Source organism: Erpetoichthys calabaricus, chromosome 1, assembly GCF_900747795.2.
Source record: "Erpetoichthys calabaricus chromosome 1, fErpCal1.3, whole genome shotgun sequence".
Taxonomy (NCBI): Eukaryota; Metazoa; Chordata; class Cladistia; order Polypteriformes; family Polypteridae; genus Erpetoichthys; species Erpetoichthys calabaricus.
Window position 1 is genome coordinate 41,152,720 of NC_041394.2, and position 19,964 is coordinate 41,172,683.

Genomic DNA, 19,964 nt, shown 5'->3' on the forward strand with positions numbered 1-19,964 from the left:
TCTGTGAAATTGTGTTTTTGTTCCCAAACATAAATCTAGAATACACGACAAATATTCAGTCACAATGAAAAGCGTATTTGAGATGCACCCACACAGTACAAACACATTTAGATCAGCACTCGCGTACCTGACAGGGCCCTGCGTATGCCCAGTGATAGAATGGTGCCCTCTTAAGGACTGCTAATTTTCTACCAATGCTATCAAAATGGGCTTTGACTGTCCACTCCTCTGCACTGAATTACCTGCATGTGATGAAGGATGTTCTGTCCAAATGAACATCAGTAATAGATTGGAAAGCTGCATGGTCATGCAATAGTGGGAAGCTCCTGCTTCTTCAGCTTTGCATTTAAGACAACAGTTTTGAACTGAAAGCATAAAATGTATGTTCAGAATGACAGAGAGTTAGAGCCTGTCTCTGTAGCCTGGGTGGCACATTCACATTATTTAATACAAAGTGATTTTACATTCACCATATATGTTGGGATTGTGGCCTGCAGACGCAGGCAGACACAAGTTTTGTCTGTGGGAAACACTTGCCAAATTGTTTCCCACCTTCTCAACACAGTACAATAATAAGGCACACAAAGCACTTCTTTGTCTCTGACCTACTCTCGGTCTCGTTCTGCCTCCACTCCTCCATCAAGCTTCATCTGCCCCTCCTGACTCTGGTCCCGTGGGCAGTGGCAGCGGTCCTCTTTTATCCAACACCCAGGAGCACTTCCAGATGAGGTGGAAGCCCAACCAAGTAGGGCTCCAAAGTCTCCGTAGCAACCCCTGGCGGCACCCACGAAACCTAACAGGGCTGTGCCAAACTCCAACTCCCATGAAGCCCTGTGGAAATCAGAGGCACCACTGCAACCCACGAGGGCTACCATCTAACATTCTAGGGCCGGTAATGCCCTCTTACTGTTTTCTCCTCCGGTCCTTCCTTTATGAAGGTGTCCTGACTAGGTAATGGTTCTGTTCTTTGAACTTTGAGCAAATGCAATGTTCTTCATAATTGATTAATAGAAGGTTTTATAGTATTAACATGACCAGCCAACAATAAACCATCGTGATGAAGTTGAACTCAGTACAGTCTAGTGTGGTGATAGAGCCTAGCAAGCCATCAGCATAAGACAGAAGCAGGATTCATCTCTGGTTATCCAGACTGCTTGAGTCCAGCATAAGTTGAAAGGTGGTAGATCAATGTGAATAGTCACCTTCAGATGTCATAATGGACCACGTAAATAGAGATCTACTCCTGTGAGCCATGTGTCCCTACATGGTCCATGGAGGACACTGTGATAGAAAGCACTTGCACAAGTAATGTGGTGGTCTCATACATGCCCTGCTGATCTTCCAGTGTTGCTGTTACTTTGGGCCTTCCTGGTTCATCCTGAAACCTGCAAACATTTTCCAGGTCTTACAGGCCAACATATACCACAGTCCATGTGACCAAACAGCCTCAAAATGGCCGATTTACTCAAGTCACTACAAGATTTGTTCAATTGCTCTACCAGTGCTAAGGTATTCTAGGTGTACTGTAATAAGAGGACAAGCGTGCTCATCAAGCCTGCCATAATTAGGTGATGCCCTCTAGCCAAGAGGACATGAACAGTACATTTATAAATTACTCCTCCCTTTTTAACACATTTTGTCGTGTAGCAGGAATGCTTTACAATTATTTAAATTCAATTTTCCCTCGTCAAGCAAAACAACACCAGAATGACAAGGTGAAAATGTGAGTTTTAGAAATTTTTTTCAAATTAAAATGAGAAACTGAAACATTAAATTGACATAAATATTCAGAATTTAGTTGAAACGCTTTGGCAACGATAACGAGCTGGAGTCTTCCTGGGTTGGACTTGAAAAGCTTCACACTCCTCGATTGTTGGATTTTCTATCATTCTTCAATGCTTTCTCTCTCAAACTCTGTCAGGTTGGACGGAGAGCATCAGTGGACAAATGGGCTCTTGCTGGGCAACTCAAGGACATTCAGAGTTGTCCTTAAGCAACTCCTTTGTGCCATTAAACTTAGAACTTTCAGCCAAAATTACTCTGAAGCAAGTTTTCATTAAGGAGATCCCAGTACTTTTCTCCATTAGGTGGCTACCAGTGCCTTCTGCTGAAAAACAACCCCATAGCATAATACGGCCACCACCACGCTTCACTGTTGAAATTTTACCACACAGGTGATGAGCGGTGCCTGGTTCTCTCCAGACATGACACCCAGAATGAAGGGCATAACGTTCAATCTTTGTTTTATCATTGTCGCAGTCAGAGTCCTTTAGGTGTCCAAGTGGGCTTTTATGTGTCTTTGCTGAGGAGGGACTTCCATCTGACCACTTTTCCATAAAGCCCAGATCAGTGGAATGCTGTAGTGATAGCTGCCCTGATACTTTTCCCCATCTCCACATAGGTTCTCTGGAGTTCACACAGAGTAACTATTGGGGTTTTAGTCACCTCCCTCACCAAAATCCTTCTGCCCCATTTACGCAGTTTGGCCGGGCAGCCGGCTGTAGGAAAAGATGAGTAGTCCATTGTGGAGGCAACGGTGTCATTTGCAACCTTCAATGTGGCAGACATTTTTTTGTAGCCTTCTCCACACAATCCTGTCGATAAGCCCTGCAGACAATTCCTTCTATCTCATGGCTTGTTTTAGTCTCAACTGTCGGGCAAGTGTGTGCCTTTCCTGATTATGTCCAGTCAATAGAATTGACCCCAGGTGGACTCCAAACAAGGTGTGGAAACATCTCATTGATGATCAATAGAATGGCACAATCCTGAGCCAGATTTCACGTGCCATAGCAAAGGATCTGTATACTTGGGTCAATAAGTTCAGTTTATTATTTTTAATAAACTTGCAAAAATGTCTAAAATCTTTTCATTTTGTACTTCTGGTATACTGAGTATTGCTTGATAAAGGAAAAAATAAACAATTTTAAATGCAAGATTGGAAAATAAAAATGTCCCAAAAGTAAAGAAGTCTGAATGCACTGTACACATGACCTTAAAACCAAATCATTTTTATACTTTGCCACTTTTCTTATCTTTGTCAGCAGTTTTCATGTAAACTACAGCCTTGCTTCCAAATGTCTCTGTATTAGGAGTCACACTTATTTAAAGCCTGCAAGATTAAAAGAATGGACAGAGGCCTATCTAAGCAACAACTGCACTTGCCCAGGCCATTCCAAGGCATGAGTACAGATATTTTATCAAACAAGCTCATGCACAGTTGGGGTCAGGAGTGGCCAGACTATACATATATGCTGCATGTCTCCAAGATGGTGGAGGGGACAGCTCTTCCCACAAATAAAAAAAAAATCACATGAACATACACAGTAGACAAAGAGAGCGCTCAATAAAAGATTTCACATTAAAATTTTGAAGCAGTGAGGTACCAGTGCTAATTAACGTACCACCTTGTCATCCTGCTTCTCCTTTATCCATTCACTGAAACCCTCTCTTTAATTTAAAGGTCACTGGAAGACAATCTTTTCAGTCAGCAACAGGCACACGTTAAGAACACTGGATTGGACACCATTCAAAGATCACAATCACACACACATTCGTTTCATTTCATTTTGGGACAATTTAGAGTTGCAAATCAATCTAAACTCAACTTTGAGATGTGGCAGGAAAAATAAAAAGGGACAAGGAGAGACCCGCAAGCTGCACACAGTGACCGTACAGAGCGTCAGTTCCAGCTGCCTCCACGTCATCATATTTTTCAATCAAATGTAGTTGCCTTTCATCCAGTCTGCATTACTGCAATCCTACTTGGAATTTACAGATATGGATATGGGACATTGTGTTTAACAGCGAGTTAACAATTGCTTATTTTGTAAATTTAGATACACAAAGTGCACATATTAGTGCTGTTGTATTGAGATGTTCCCATCAGAAAAAGCCAGAATCCTGCCATAGACAGGAATCAAACACAGTCACACACAGGGGTAATTTAAAAGTCAGCAGAGGAATTCATCAAAAAATGAAACATGCCAACTCTATCTTAAAAGTACCTGTGGGGACCAAGTGTGGCACCGCCTGGTAATACACTACCAATATAACTTTCAGCAAAAAGAAAAAGGAATGCATGACTGGCAGTAATTAAACAAATATATATTTTCAGAATACCACAGGAGTAAAGTATTCTAGATGGTGGAGGAAGTATTATGGCATGATCATGCATGGCTGCAAATGGACGCCAGTCACTGGTGTTTACGGAGGATATGACTTTTGGATGAAGTAGCAGGATGATCTCTGAAGTACAGTATATAGGGCTATACTGTCTGCTCAGATTCAGCCAAATGCCGCAAAACTGATAGGACAATGCTTCAGAGTACAGACAATAAGTCAAAACATACAATCACAGCAAACCAAGTGCTTTTCAATGCCAAGTAGAGAAATACTAGGGGGCTCTGCCCCCAGCTCGCCAACCCCTGGTGTTGGGGCATGACAAAGAGTGAGATGTATGAATGAGATATAGAATAGTGTGAAGGTGTGGATGATGCATATAGAAAGCAAACAATAAAGTGCTTGGCACAGTGTAATGGTTTATTGGAATATTTCTTTGTACACAACATTAGTAGTAAAGATGGTGTCTTGTCCTTGAATGAGTCTTCCTTGGCATGGAGCATTTATAACTTTAACGTCAGATGAACGACGAACACGTGAGAAGGCAACATAAAGTTGTCCATGTCCAAAAACGGGTTCAGAGAGGTAGATGCCAACCTTGTCCATGGTTTGTCCTTGTGATTTGTTGATGGTCATGGCAAATGCAGGTTTAATGGGGAACTGTCGGCATTTCAATGTAAAAGGTAATTCCAGGTCAGAACTTGTAAGGTCAATTCTAGGAATCAGAACAGTATTGTTAGCATGTGATCCTGTAAAAACTGTCGCTTGAATAACATTGTGTGTCATGGTGTTGACGACTAAACGTGTGCCATTGCATAAACCCTGTTTAGTGTTAAGGTTTCTTAATAGCATGATTATTGTTCCGTTTTTAAGGCTAAGATTGTGTTGTGGTAATCCGGCTGGGTTAATAGTGTTCAAATATTCTAAGGGTAAATTAAGATGGTCATTGTCGTCATCAAAGTCAAGTTTGTCAGAGTTTAGAAAGAGCCGTGCCTCTCCAGGAAGTAATGAAATGACCTGGTTATTAATGTGATTAACATTAATATTTTTTGGACATAATATAGTCCATTGTGTTAAAAGGGGTATTTGGTCTAATGAGATTACTGTTCCAAATATCTCCGTAAGTAAGTCGTCGCAGATAAAGGGTTGAGGAATTGTAATAATATCTGGGTGAAGTACATCTGTATTGGTGAGTGTGCCATCTCCCAGTTGTAATAAGCAATTGTTATATTCGGGATCTGGACATCGCATGTTTTGTACTAAGTGTATATTTTGAAAGCAATGCCAATTGTCCGCGTAACATTTTTTTGAAGCGCGTTGTAGGTTCCCGACGTGAATTTTTTTTTTGTTTTTGATGCGGGTGCGTGTTTGTGGTCCTGTTACTCGAGCCGTCTAGTTTTGTACCCGTGATCGTATCGTTAGGAATATGGATAAGTAATAAGGAGGATCGCACTCACTGTTAATATGCGGACTGTTCGTTTCTTCGTATTATCACCAATCAGGTCTCGCGCCTGTATATGTATTGTAGTTCGCTCTCTTGTTGTTTATGTATGACGTCGTCGCGTATTTTAAGGTGGACTGAATAATAGCTGAGCACATGGCATGTGGAGCAATAGCTAAGCACTGTCTAAAATCTCCTCCTAATAAAAGTACCTTTCCTCCAAAGTGAAAATTATTATTCATCAACGCAATGCCAATTGTCCGCGTATTTTAAGGTGGACTGAAAAATAGCTGAGAGCATTGGATGTGGAGCAATAGTTAAGCACCGTCTAAAATCTCCTCCTAATAACAGTACCTTTCCTCCAAAGGGAATAGTGTATTATTATTTATCAACCTTTGTAGAAGTTTATCAATGGTGTTGAGTAAGTGAGTGGATGCCATTGTAAATTCATCTATAATTAATAGTGTGGCAAGATGGATGTCACGTGCATTGTTACTGTTCATTTTCATAGTGGACACCGATGTTTCTGTGATTGGGTCCGGTATATTGCCTTTTGGTGGCCTGATATTTACTTCGGTATATGCAAAAGCAAACGAACTATTGTAGGATCTAATACAGTTCGTAAAGTTTTTACTTTCAGGATATGAATGTAAAGGAGGCAGTCTAATTTGACCCTTTTGACAACAACGTGTAAATTCATTACTTGTATTGCCAGTTGTTTCTTCAGGGAAGTTAAGTGAATGACAATGACTGCAAATGACATTCATTAATCCCAATGAATTTTCATGAATAGTGGACTCATTGTTGAACGTGTTGTCAGCTAACTGGCGCAATCGTTTAGCATGTGTCTGTCGTCGATGTCCTTGACGTGTATCTTTTGCTTGTGCCGTTTGAGAGGCGCGTCGTTGTATGTCCAGGATTTGGGACGTGCTATTCTGGAGCTGTAATCGATTTGCCTGTGCTGTAGTTTTGAACCCTTGCTTATTTGAGCTTTGCGTTTTTGGAGCCGAGACATTTTTTCTTGGCACGTAGCCTCACTTTTTTTTATCTCTGTTAGTGGAGGGGGTGTTTGTGTGTGGTGGGTCTGAATTGTCTTTTTTGTGTGCGTACCGTTTCGTGTGCTATGTGGCACTTGCGTCTGACTCCTTTCTTTTTGGTTTTCTAGGGGCGCGTCGCCTCATTTCTTATTTCAGTTACTGGAGGGGGGCTTTGTGTGTCGTGGGCGTCTGAGGAGGGGGTGGTGGGATTGGTGGGGCGCGAGCAGCTTCTTTTTTTTGTGTGCTACGGGCTTGTTGAATCCTCCTCTTTGTGTGTGTCCCGTCCGTTGCTTGTAGGGGGGTGGGGTTGGGATTGGTGGGGCGCAAGCGGCTTCTTTTTTTTGTGTGCTAGGGGCTTGTGGAATCCTCCTCTTTGTATGTGTGTCCCGTTTCGTGTGGCGCCGGTGTCTGACTCCTTTTTTCTGTGGTCGCGGCGCCTCATTTCTTGGGGCGCCTGCGCAGTACGTCTTTTGCGTCCACGGCCCATGGCCAGATGTCCCTGCGTCCATCCGGTTTACCATTCTCGATTAGTAATGTGGATTCTTGAAATGCCAAGTCAATTAACTGACCTCAACCCAACTGGAAATGCATTTCACTTGCTGAAGACAAAACTGATGGTAGAAAATCCAACAAACAAGCAGCAACTGAAGACAGGCCTGGCAAAGTATTACTAGGGTGGAAACCCAGCAATAGGAGAAGGCCATGGGTTCCAGACTTCAGGCAGTCATTGACTGTAAAGCTTTTTAACCAAATATTGAAAATGATCATTATATTTATGGTTATGTTAGTTTGTCCCAATACTTTTGAGCCTCTGAAAATAGGGGGACCATGCATAAATATGTCTGTCTTTTCTAAATATCTCATACAATATTTTTGTTAAACCCCTTGAATTAAAGCACTAAGTGTATAATCAAATCTTGATTGCTTTGTTTCTAATCCAGTGTGGAGGTGTACAGGGCCAAAATTATGAAAACCGTGTGTCTGCCCAAATACTTATGAACCTGACTGTAGTTATACACAGTGTACAATGGATATAAAAAGTCTACGCACCACACTAATGAAAGTAGGCTTCTATACAATTTATTTTTTCAAACAGTTTCTGATTTGTCTTTGCTTTCCATGTATAGACTGCAATTTTGCAATACATGTGGAATAAGTTCTGTCAGGATTTATCTTGGCTTCATTTTTTTATTACACAAAACTTGCAATTTTGGTAGGTGTGTGTAAACCTTTTATACCCACTGTATGTTAAGAGGTGAAAAAACAATGTGGCCCGGAAGGGAATGGTAATTAAAAACTACACGGTGTTGAAATAAGGCCCATGAGCCTTTCTGCCACCCACTGTTTTTGCAGCATAAAGGCAGGGTTTTGAAAAAGTATGATTTTGTAGTTTATTTTTAATCACAATGTTGCTAATACAGCCATTTTTCTTTTCAGTGCTGAATTTAACACTTTGACATCACAATCAACAGTTCACAAGCTTCACTACATTTCATGTCACTTTTCCATCCATCTTAAGAGTTTTGTTTATAGGTACTTGTAAACTACCTTCTCCTGCAAAGTCTGCACCTCCATTTTGACAGGGCACTTATAAAAATGTGATAGCAAAGTCTCAGTGTAACCTATTAAAAAGTAGTACTTCTGAGGAGACAGATTTTGAAGAAAAAAAGCACAAATGATGATAGCATTGCCTCGACGCTTAATGACGATTTCATTGGCTAGGCAGCTATGGAAGGTACCAAAGATAAATTTGCGAATGAAGACATCCTCAATAATCCTTTCTGCAGCTCCCTGCTCATTATCAAGGTTACCTGGCATAAAAAAAAAAAAAAATTAATAAGAAAACAGTAATGGTCATATTTTATTTTTAAACTGAATACAAGATCTAGCAGTTAAAAAGACACACATTCAATTGGCAGGCACATTGGTTAGATGGTCAGGCAATGTGGCATTGCGGTAAAGGCTTTGGACTTCAAACCCTGAGGCTGTGGTATCATACCCCACTACTGACCCTGTGTGACCATGAGCAAGTCACTTCACCTGCCTGCGCTCCAACTGGAAAAACAAAAGAAATGTAACCAATTGTATCTCAAATGTTGTAAGCTGCCTTAAATTAGGGCATCAGCAAAATAACTGTAAAAGTTAATTAGGTACCTTTACCAACAAACAAATAAGTAAAATGTTTCAATCCTACATGTTAATATGAACATAACACATTTCATATTGCATCAAAATCTCAAAAGTAAACATACCATGTCTAACAAAATATGCTCCATAAAATGTATTTCTAATCTGTTAAACTATGTGATCTAGTCACTTCACATTCAGCAGAAACACAAACATGAGAAAATGCCCAACTTCTATAATAGCACTTACTTGTATTTTGGGTCAGCCAGCCTTTGCGATGACCAATATAATGTGGTGGAAGAGCTTGCTCATAAGTCACAGGTTTATTTCCCTTCCCAACTCGAACTCTAGCTGCTTGATTCTGAAAGCACATTCTTTAAATTACAAAAAAAATCCAGGCATTGAAATAAAGCACAATTAATTCAAATAAAACAGAGCCATAAAAATTTTAACAAACACCAACTCTTCTTTTGAGTGTTATTAATAGAAAATGTTCACTATTTTTATCAAATGGATTACACTAATCCTGGTAACTTTATAATTACTTGCTGCCATTGCAGTGAAGACTAGACTAAACAGTAGCTGGCATTGCTACCACACAGAACCAGAATCCTGAATGCTAATTCTTGCCATTTTTCACTCAGGTCCTCCAGTTTTCCCATCGACATTCCAAAATGCATATGTGTTACTTTAACTGGGGTTTCTCAATTGTGTGCATAAATAGCCCTGTGATAGACCGGTATCATGCATAGTGTGAGTCTTTGTATTGTATCCAGTACTTCCTGGAGAGAAACAAGCCCAAGACCCTGACAATAGTGGTTAATGCCGATGTTGTCCAGGGGGTCAGGTCAGCTTTTACTGAATAAGTTAGTGTGATATTTTTTTTTTTTATTTATGTACAAATGTGCTTTTACTCAAACTTTATTTATTAACAAAACACATAACTTTACTACCAACAGTAACTTATAGAATATGCAGAAATAACAATGTACTTTTACGATTTAAAGAAACTTTGCTACATTTGTAGTTTAGAAAAACAGTGCAAATTTATACTGATAACACTGTAGTTCAGGTACTGCAAAAATGCACCTATTAGTCATTTACTCTAATGTGACAAGACCATAACAAATACATCTTCTGGTCTTCATAACACTTAAAAATAAATAAATAAATAAACACCAGAAGATAGCCAAGTCATCTCTTAAAAATAAATAAATAAATAAACACCAGAAGATAGCCAAGTCATCTCTGTGCAGTTTGGCATATTGGCATGATGGTAAAATTACTTTTTATTATATGGGATTCACAGCTCTAATACCCAATATGTAGTATCTAGAGAAGTGTGTCTTAGTTAAGCCACCTCAGACCACTCCAAAGAGACGTTTTCTTAGCAGGTCACATTGCAGAGATGAGTAAACACTTTACCAGTGCTCTGGAAGTGTTATGAAGAACAGTGCAGTGTATTTATTTCCTAAGGCAACTGTTCCAAAAAAATGTGAAGTGTAATTAGGTGCAGAAAGTGTCCAGTCCTTGCTTGGAAAAATGTTATCTAGTGAATTCAACTTTCAATAATTTGTAAAACTTGTGGAGAGTGGACATAAGTTCTTTTATCCTCAATGGTCTAGCCTGGTAGTGCTGGTAATGGGATATTTATTGCTGTAGTTTTTGTTACATCTACTCAATTTTTAAATTAACATTTTACTTGCTACTGTTATAATAAATTGTTCCAATCCAGAGTGCTGTGATTGCTCTAAATCATCATTAAAAGTCTGTCATTAAAAATCAAAAAAGTAGTGGTTACAGCTTTGTACTTCAAACCCTAAGGTTGTGGGTTCAAATCGCCCTACTGACACTATGTGACCATGAGCAAGTCTATTGACCTGCCTGTGTACCAACTGGAAAACCAAAAGAAATGTAACCAATTGTATCATTAACGTTGTAAGCTGTTCTAGATGTCGGCCAAATAAGTAAACACAAATGATATAATCTGTCGTTGACAAAAATTACTTGTGCCCTACACAAAATAGATGTTTTAAACGATATGCCACATTTATGGTATAAAAATCTGTGAAGGAGTTATAAAGAATTCACCTTAAGCGTATATGTAAACTTCTGACTTCAACTGTACTATACTATACACACACATCTTAACTTTGTAATTGTTACAAGCTTTTATTCTTAAAAAATTCAACTGATATTGAATGTCTTCCAATACCCACAACTGCTGTTGCTCTTTTATTCCTCTTAACACCATTTTCTGTTATCAAGTGCTATAAAACTCTGCATTATTTGAAAAGATATTGCATTTTCATAAATCTATATATTACGTGTAAATGTGTTAAATTTTCAGACAGATGTGTATATATTGGGTGAGCTACACTCAGGCAACAATCTTTTTTCTGGCTATGACAACACATAAGAATAATAAAAAACACAAAATAAGAAAAGCTCCAGAATGAGGAAAGAAAGTGAACTGTGTGGAGTCAAAGAGTAAGCTGCTTGACAGATACTGAAGGAAATTTATGATTGCCAGTAATGGGACTAAGGACACCGGATAGAAGCCACTGAATAAGAGTAACAAATGGAACGTTCATAGTGTGCAAGGCTGTGAAGTTGGAAGCAATTATTGGATTACTGAGTTGGAAAAAACGAACTGACTAAAATGACTCTGACTAAATGTAAATTTTAATAAAGTATGTTAAAATTTCCGATTTCATATACATTAATTCAAATAAACTTTTTCTTCTAGCCTTTTACCCTGTTTTTTTGGTTTTGTCTTTTGTTACTTCTTTAACAAATAATATAAAAAAGCCACAACAGCATTTCTACAGCCTTCAAACCCAAACCTGAACAGGTTAGAGTGCTAAAGGTTGCCTGATGATTATTGTTTGCAATGATAAAAAGTTTTATATCTGGTATGCTATGTGCTATCAGTCAACATAAGCCACGTTTCCAACTAACCTCCTTAATGCGCATTTTGAAATTATGAAACAAAAAACTAGTAATGGAAACATGTGAATTGCAAAAAAAAAAAAAAAAAACTCAAAAAACTTTACATATTCACTTGAGGCAATTTTTCAGGTAATGTGGCAAAGTAATACTTCGCAAAACTGCAATGCAAAAACTTTTTTCATATATAGGTTACATGACATGATCTAAATTTTCAAATACCTGTGCAAATGTGATGTGGCGAATACAGCAGCATCATGAGCACTATGGGACGACCCAATACAAATGCCCCTGACCATTTATCGGTCATCAACAAACTCCTGCAGAACAACAGATGCCCAGCCTTTCCTGTTAACATAATCCGGATATCCATCATTTGATGCACAAATAGGGATGTGAGCCATCGATTGCACCGTACATCTGAGGTATTTTGTGCGCCTCGTAATTGCACTGTGAACTCTGCCGTACCTCTTCCACATCAGGTACAGTGATATATTACCTCATTAGTTTGGAGCATATGGCCTGACACACCCCAATTACGGTGGTTTTGCTCACAACTAAAGTTTCAGCAAAACAACCCTGTACTCCGCACAGGTAGCCAGTTTATAAAGTGTGATTGCTATGAGCTTTTTTGGTCGGGACTGGCTCCATCATGCATGCTATGGCAGGGAACACAAGAGGGCCCATTGCGCTGCATAATTCCATTAATTTTGAGCTGCTCATCCTAAAAGTTTGTACCCACAGCTCATCAGCAAAACCACTGCGGACAATTTCAGAAAATCCCTAATATGTGGCCTCTGCCAAGTATAGGGAGTTTGGTTCCCTTTATTGTATTCACTTGCTCTCGTTGCCTCCAGTTAAAAATAAAGGTGGTGACTGTAGACACAATTGAAATAACTGAACCAACACACATCATATCAATTGCCATTTTTAATTTCACTAATGGAAACATAACTCGCATTTGTGTTTTATGGAGTTTTCAGAAGTGTCGCTTATATTTGGTACATAACTGCAAAGGAAATATAATAATAATAAATGCAGCTTAAATACACTGCCGATCAAAAGCCTGGAGTCACCCAGAACTTCTCATATTTTTGAGAGAAATTCTACCTTTTTTATCTAGTGTCGCAGGTGGCTGGGGGGGGGCGACCCTGCCAAAAAAAAAAATTTATAAAAAAAGTAAATATTTTGAAAGGGCTGATGCTTTTCTATACGAACTGTAAATTACAAACAGAGGAGTCGGAGTCAGTGGTACCATAAATTGAGAAGCTGAAGTCAAAGGTTTTGTGTACCAACTCCTGACAGCTTATAGTGAGAAAATAGGAGAATAAAGTTGTAAATCTGCAAAAGACGCAGCCTCAGAAACACTGAAAAGTTTCGAAAGTGGAGCCAAACAGTAATTAAATGCAAAGCATGCCAACATATGAACAGAATAACTAAGATCCCATCCATATTACTAACCGAGAATGGTAAACCGGATATGGACGCAGGGACCTGCCCGTGGACGCAGGAGACATAGTGCGCAGGCGCCACACAAAGCCCCCCTCCCCAGAGTGAAACAGGAGAGACTACGAATGTGCGCAGGCACCACACAAAGCCCCCCCCAGCGACCCCCCCCCAGAGCGAAACGGGAAAGACTACGAACCGTCTGACATGCCGCAAGCAGGATAAAGCGAGGTCAGAAATAAAAGACAGAGTAGGAAACAAAGTAAAACGTCATAAAGAGGTTAAAGAACGGGGCCAAACACATGGAGAGCAGGTTACAGGAGTCAGACCCACGCCCCAGAGTGAAACGGGACAGACTACGGAGTACACACACTAACATAAATAAGAAATGAGGCAACGCGCCCATAAACTCAAAAACGAAACAGCGCGATCCACCAAGATCGCAGGAGTAATGGCTCAAAAACATCACAGCTCAACTAACGCGCGATCCACCAAGAACGAAGGAGTTACGGCTCAAAAACGACACAGCTCCACTAACAGAAATAAGACATGAGGCAACGCGCCCATAGCACACAAAAAAGAGGAGTCAGACCCACGCCCCAGAGTGAAACGGGACAGACTACGGAGTACACACACTAACATAAATAAGAAATGAGGCAACGCGCCCATAGGCAATGACACCACCACACAAAACACAGGAGTCAGCCCCCCGACCCAGAGTAAAACGGTACAGACTATGGACTCCACAAAGGTTGACAAATCAAGCCCGAGATAGTACAGAAAGCGAATTGCAGTACGGAAATGAAACGGGACAGACTATGGAGTCCACAAAGGTTCACAAATCAAGCCCGACATAGTACGGAAAACGAATTGTACTATGGAAATCGCCAGATACTACGAAAGGCGTATTCGCCTACAACGCGTGACTGAAATAAACGTACACACTACACAGTAGAATCCACGCGCTTCTAAAAAAATGGCAAGCAAACACCCGACATCATACAGAAACCCCACAAATACGGACAAAACAACATATTTGAATCACATTATCCCTGCCCCAGAGTGAAATGAGACAGACTACGGAGTCCACATAGGTTCACAAATCAAGCCCGAGATAGTACGGAAAGTGAATTGTAGTACGGAAATCGCCAGATACTACGAAAGGTGTATTAGCCTACAACGCACAACTGAAATAAACGTCCACACTACACAGCGGAATCCACGCACTTCTAAGGAACCGCAAGCAAACACCCAATATCATACAGAAACCCGACAAATACGGACAAAACAACATATTTGAATCACATTACAGTAATACAATATTAACAGTACAACCACAGATAACACAGGCGCAACACCTGATGGGTAATAAGAATAAACGAACGATCCGTATTACACGTACGTCATCCTCACACATACAAACTATACAGCATAGGTGAATCTCATTACAGTGATGCATTATTAACAGTACAGACACAGAAAACGCTCCATATTAACAGTAAGTGCAATCATCCATATTACTTACCCATATTACTAACGGTAAACAGCAGGCACGGGTTCAAAACGCCGGGGGTAGGCGAAAGACAGAGTAGACAACAAAGTAAAACGTCATAAAGAGGTTATAATGCAAGGAGGCCAAACACATGCAGAGCAGGTTACAGATAATGAAAACTGGAATTCAAAAGACTCAAACAAAAACGTGGGCACGAAACACATTCAGAGCAAGATACATAAAATGAAAGCAGAAATAAATGACAGTGTCAAACAAAGAATGTAAACATTGCATTAGCGCAAAAAAAGAGAAATTATTACTCTAAGAAATAACTAAACGGCGAATAGTGATCGAATATATGGACACAGGTGATATGTCAGATGTATGTAAATATTGTAAGGCTGTTTTACCTCACATGCATTTATTGCTTACTTTCCAAAACAAATTGATAACTACTGATGATGTGGATCGCTTTGTCTGTGCTGGAATTCCAAAACCTATCCTGAATTATGGTACACAGTCATTAAACACATGTCTCGCGGACCTGATTTAAAGGATTCAGCACATAGGGACTCAAAGGGTTCCAAATATTGTTTTTACGTAAGTTCTGAAATAAAAGTGAAATTAATGAAATAGCAACAATCTTAAAGGTGTGTATCCGGAACACCAAACACAGGGGGTTGGCGAGCGAAGAGAGCAGGGGGCGAAGCCCCCTAGTTTACAACTAATGCATGTCTTTCTACAAGAGGTCTCAATAAAATATTTGAAAACAAAAAAGACAAAGGTCACAGAAAACAATGATTTTCTGTGGTCTGCAAGGCATTTGATCTCAGAAAAAAAAAAAGAATCACTTTTACAAATGACTGGGGTGACAGAATAAGAGCATGAAGAAGTGAATTAAATTGCAGGCTTCATTAAAATTTAAAGAGGAGATTGGTTGGGGTGAAAACGGTGGTATGAAACCTCTACGTTAGCTGGTTGTTTGCTGGCTTGCTTTGGCAATCGTTAAAAAAAATGAAACAATTATTACTGAAGTCAAATAAAATCAGGGCAAAACAGGTCTGTTAAATTGGCAGCATTGATGGGTTACTGATTAAAGTTGTGGCTGCAGTCCTCCAGGAACTTAGTTTGACAACCATGGTGTACATACAGGATACCCATTACGTCCAAACTGGACCTCTAACAAAAATAAGGATACATTACTGTTATTATCATGTAGTATTATTATTACCTTTAAACAAACGGCGGTGGTATGAAGGCTACGACTTCCAGACGTAAGCAGCTGCAGACCATTCACTCCGTCAAGTAAACCCTGCCAATTTAAATTTAAAGACTGTAACAACACTCCCAAAATCAAAACAGAAACAATGACACTGTAAAACTTCAAAGTAATCTGCATGTTCAGAGAAATGAGCACAAGTAGTTACAGAATACGATATTTTGCATTTGTATACAGCATTTAGCGTTAAGAGTTTACATTAACATTTATCGTCCTTATAAATACACAAGTCTTATATGCTACGCAATGCCATTCGGCTCGGTAGCACTCAGTGCGCAATTACAATTTAATTATATTTAGAAATCAATAAAGAGATATCGATCAAGTTAATTGAAACTTCTACCTTTAGGGAGGTGCGTTTCCCTGCAGACAGCAATATCGCCATTTCTATTGAAGGAATGGTTTTCAAAGATTTACTATATTGCAAATACAACAGAACACATCCCTTAAAGCTCAACGTATAACTACTATTGCACTGTAAAGTCTTCAGCACGGTAACACACAGTGGTTTGAAGCAGCATCCAGACACTCTATAAGTAACATGCCGTCCTTGACTTGTGCAACGTAAAAATCATTCCTCCCATCCATTTCACTTCCGGTTTACGGGGTACACAATTCAGATCCCGCCAGATTTAAAATGTAGGGACTGCGGCTCCTGATCTCAGGGGCCCAGCCCCCGTTTCCTTTCGTTTAGCCTTCTGACGTGCATATACGACTACATAAAAACCAAAGGGGGACCCCATAACCGCTTTTCTATCATTCATTTCATACTTGTAGGACTAACGGCATTCTCAGAGGGAAGCTGACGCCCCTAATAAGTGCTAAATGCTCACCGAGATGATCACGTCTCGACCCAAGATTTTTTTATATAATAGATAGACTAGGGGGTTGATGTTGATGGCGTTCTCATTGCCAGACACTTGGACATAAATCCAGCATATGCAAACTTAAGAAGAACATGTTCGTAATAAATAAACTGTACACCCAATACCTCCCCCCTCCTGATCACACTGACTTAGCCACCTCCCCCACCCCATGTAATTTTTTGCTATACAGTATATTGCCTTTGATTCCTGTAAGTCTAAACATTATCCTCTGATGAAGACCCCTGGCAGGGGTTGAAAGCTCAGGAATAAAAACTGCTTTCTGATACGTGATTCATTTTTTCTCCCTTTGTGGATCTCCAGCTGCAAATATGCAAACCGTATCACAGACCTTCTCTTCCATATATATATATATACAGTATACATATATATGTAATTACCCCGATCTACATGCTGTCAAATAAACGAACCACACGCCGTGGCGCAACGTTAGGGGCATCGCCTCTGGCGCCGAGGTTCGATTCCCGAGAGGGAGTGCAGTGGAGTGTGTACACCTGATGAGCCCAGAATGAGGGCGAAACACGTGTCGCGTACTCTTTGCATTTATTTGACAGTAAACTATTTCAACCATTCTATGATCTGCTCCTCACAAACTGAGGGCACCGTGGCGGATGTTAGCAGATTGCTGGCCAACCACAAGCGTTACCTGATAGGTAACCACCCATACAATCAGATTGTGACACAGACTTCGAATGCCGTGAATATATATATATATATATATATATATATATATATATATATATATATATATATATATATATATATATATAAAATACTCATAAGCATCAATAACAACATTTATTTATATAGCACATTTTCATACATGAAAGTAGCTCAAAGTGTTTTACAGTAATAATAGCTAAGCAGAATTACAAAAATGGAATAAAAACAAAAAGAACAGTTATTTATAACAGTATAGAATCATGATGGCCAAAATTATAACAAATTATGGTTAGTTGGTTAGGGAAGAAAGGAAAATATGAACTCCAGTTGGCAGAAATGTACAGATAGATAAACAGATATAGATATTTACATTTATACAAAGAAAGTATTGTGACAAGCTAAAAATTCTCAATGGATATAATCTGTATAGGCAGTCCTGGTCATGTTTTGGCCATTTATGGAGAGATATCTGCCTGCTCATGTGCTTATCGGGTTCTGAGTCCTTGGACACCATAACTCAAATACAAATCCGAATGAATTTTGACACTGCTTCATGCACTATAAATACCTAATCCTACTATTCTGAGCAAAAATCACGCTAGTAGCTTTTCTTCTTCTGACTTAGTGATTTTTTATTTTTCCACACTTCTGTGCCCCAACTGCATTCTTAAAAAATAGTTATTCTAAAATTGTTCTTTAATGGGTTTTGCTTGATAAAAAAAAATTAATTCTGTGAAGGAGTCTTTGCATATGAAATTGGTTCGTTGGGCTTTAAAAAGGTTCCTAAAATGTGAACAAAACAGAAATATGTACTGTATCGTGGGATAACTAGTAAGATATTGACAGATCAAGAAAAGCTGAACCTGGTCTGTGTTATGTATTTTATGCAGCAAGAGTCCTTAAAATCATGAGGCCATTGCCATTTCACAAATCTGTTATCATCTGTCTATGGCTATTTATGGAGTCTGTTACAGATCTAATGGTACTTTAAATTATTAGACTGACCTACACCAATCACAAATACTAACCTTAACGTTAGTGGGGGTGGAGCATAGTTGCCTATAGGTCCCTAATGTTAATGTCCCCTTTGGGTGCCTAATGTTAAAAACTAAAATAGAAAAGGGTACTAGCCATCCGTGCCGTCCGTTTAGTACACAAATACCGATCTAATCTTAATAAATAAGGGTCCTTTCTGGATCCTTCATGTAGATAAGGGGTGGGCAAAGTCATTCCTGGTGGGCCGCAGTGGCTGCAGGATTTATACCAACCTAATTGCTTAATAAGAACCACTCATTACTCAAGTAACACTTCTGCTTCATTTTAGTTGTCTTGCCTGCTAGGATTTTGAACCCTTATTGCTTATTTTAGTTTTAAACAGCTGTATTCTCAGTTTTAATTACTCCTTATTAGTAAAAAGTTGCAAATGTCAAAAGAGAGCAGCACTTCTCCATTTAGCTTGTTTCCATTTACACCTGTGTGTGTTTATCATGCACTATTTGGTTTAATTTAATACTTGGAAGGAAACTGAAGAGAAAAAAGTGAAGGACTGAGAATTTGACTTCAAATCATTTGGATGATGTCCTTAGAAAGAAAAAAAAATCTAGGATATGAGAATGACCTGACATGGCAGAGTTAAAGCACTAACAAGCCATGAAATGTAATTATTGGCAAGGATTGTTTTCTAATTAAGCAAATGGGTTGGAACAAAAACCTGCAGCCATCCAGGGCTGACTTTGCCCACCCCTGATGTAGATGATTCTTGTGCAAACCAAAAATGCTTCCCCTGTGACATTGCTCTGAAGAGCCACTTGGCACCTCCATTTTTAAGAGCATGCAGCACTACTGATAAGGAAGAATATAATAATAAAACCAGATAGAACCAATGGGGCCACTGTCAAAACAGAACACACCATGGCTCATCAAAATATTATTAGGCTCTGGTGGCTACCATAACCATCAATAACATCTATGTATTTGGCAGTAATTGGAAGGGCCTCCCTTTAAGCCTCCATTCTTAACAAGAGAGTTTAAAACAGTGAGAGGAAGGCTCAATGCCACTAGGACAAGCAGACCACCCATCACCAACCCCAACTCACTAACCCACCATTCCCAACCAATTTAACTGTGATGAAGTGGGTTTAGAAAATCAATGGATAAATGGAGAAAAAAGAACATTGAAAGTGATTAATTTTTAGAAAAACACACCTTGTAAAAATATTAAATTTAAACAGAAGTCATACATATAGAGGGATCTGGGTCTGGTTTATACCATTTGAAAAAATAGGGCTGAAGAAATTAAGTGCTATAAGATGGTTGAGTAGCATGTTGAATATTTAAAAATGAATTATTAATTAAATAAATATTTGTACTGTGTTGATACTGAAGCTATCTACTGGGACTGTTAACTTATTTTTCTAGATTTTACTAAACTGAGGGACCCCCTCCCCCAGTAAATGGTATGAACCCTGCGTCTCTAGAAAAATCACTGTTAGATATGCACTCCTTCCAGTCCCAAAATGATATACAA

At 39.3% G+C, this 19,964-nt stretch overlaps 1 protein-coding gene across 1 annotated transcript; it reads right to left on the bottom strand.

Annotated features, from left to right (window-relative positions):
* Positions 1-7,974: 7,974 nt before the first annotated feature.
* On the bottom strand, positions 7,975-16,450 carry mrps24 (mitochondrial ribosomal protein S24). The gene is made up of 4 exons (XM_028798557.2): positions 16,234-16,450; positions 15,843-15,923; positions 8,974-9,085; positions 7,975-8,408 (listed from the first exon to the last, which is right to left on the bottom strand). The coding sequence occupies exons 1-4, from the start codon at positions 16,273-16,275 to the stop codon at positions 8,125-8,127; spliced, it is 519 nt and encodes a 172-aa protein (XP_028654390.1). The 5' UTR covers positions 16,276-16,450; the 3' UTR covers positions 7,975-8,124.
* Positions 16,451-19,964: the final 3,514 nt, after the last annotated feature.

What these genes read in the sequence shown, in the direction of transcription:
- mrps24 (XM_028798557.2), bottom strand. Translation starts at nt 16,275, where the DNA reads ATGGCGATATTGCTGTCTGCAGGGAAACGCACCTCCCTAAAG. An exon ending in CCACCGCCGTTTGTTTAAAG is followed by an intron (nt 9,086 to 15,842) that starts GTAATAATAATA and finishes ATGTGCTTTCAG; the next exon opens with AATCAAGCAGCTAGAGTTCG. An exon ending in CTGGCTGACCCAAAATACAA is followed by an intron (nt 8,409 to 8,973) that starts GTAAGTGCTATT and finishes TTTTTATGCCAG; the next exon opens with GTAACCTTGATAATGAGCAG.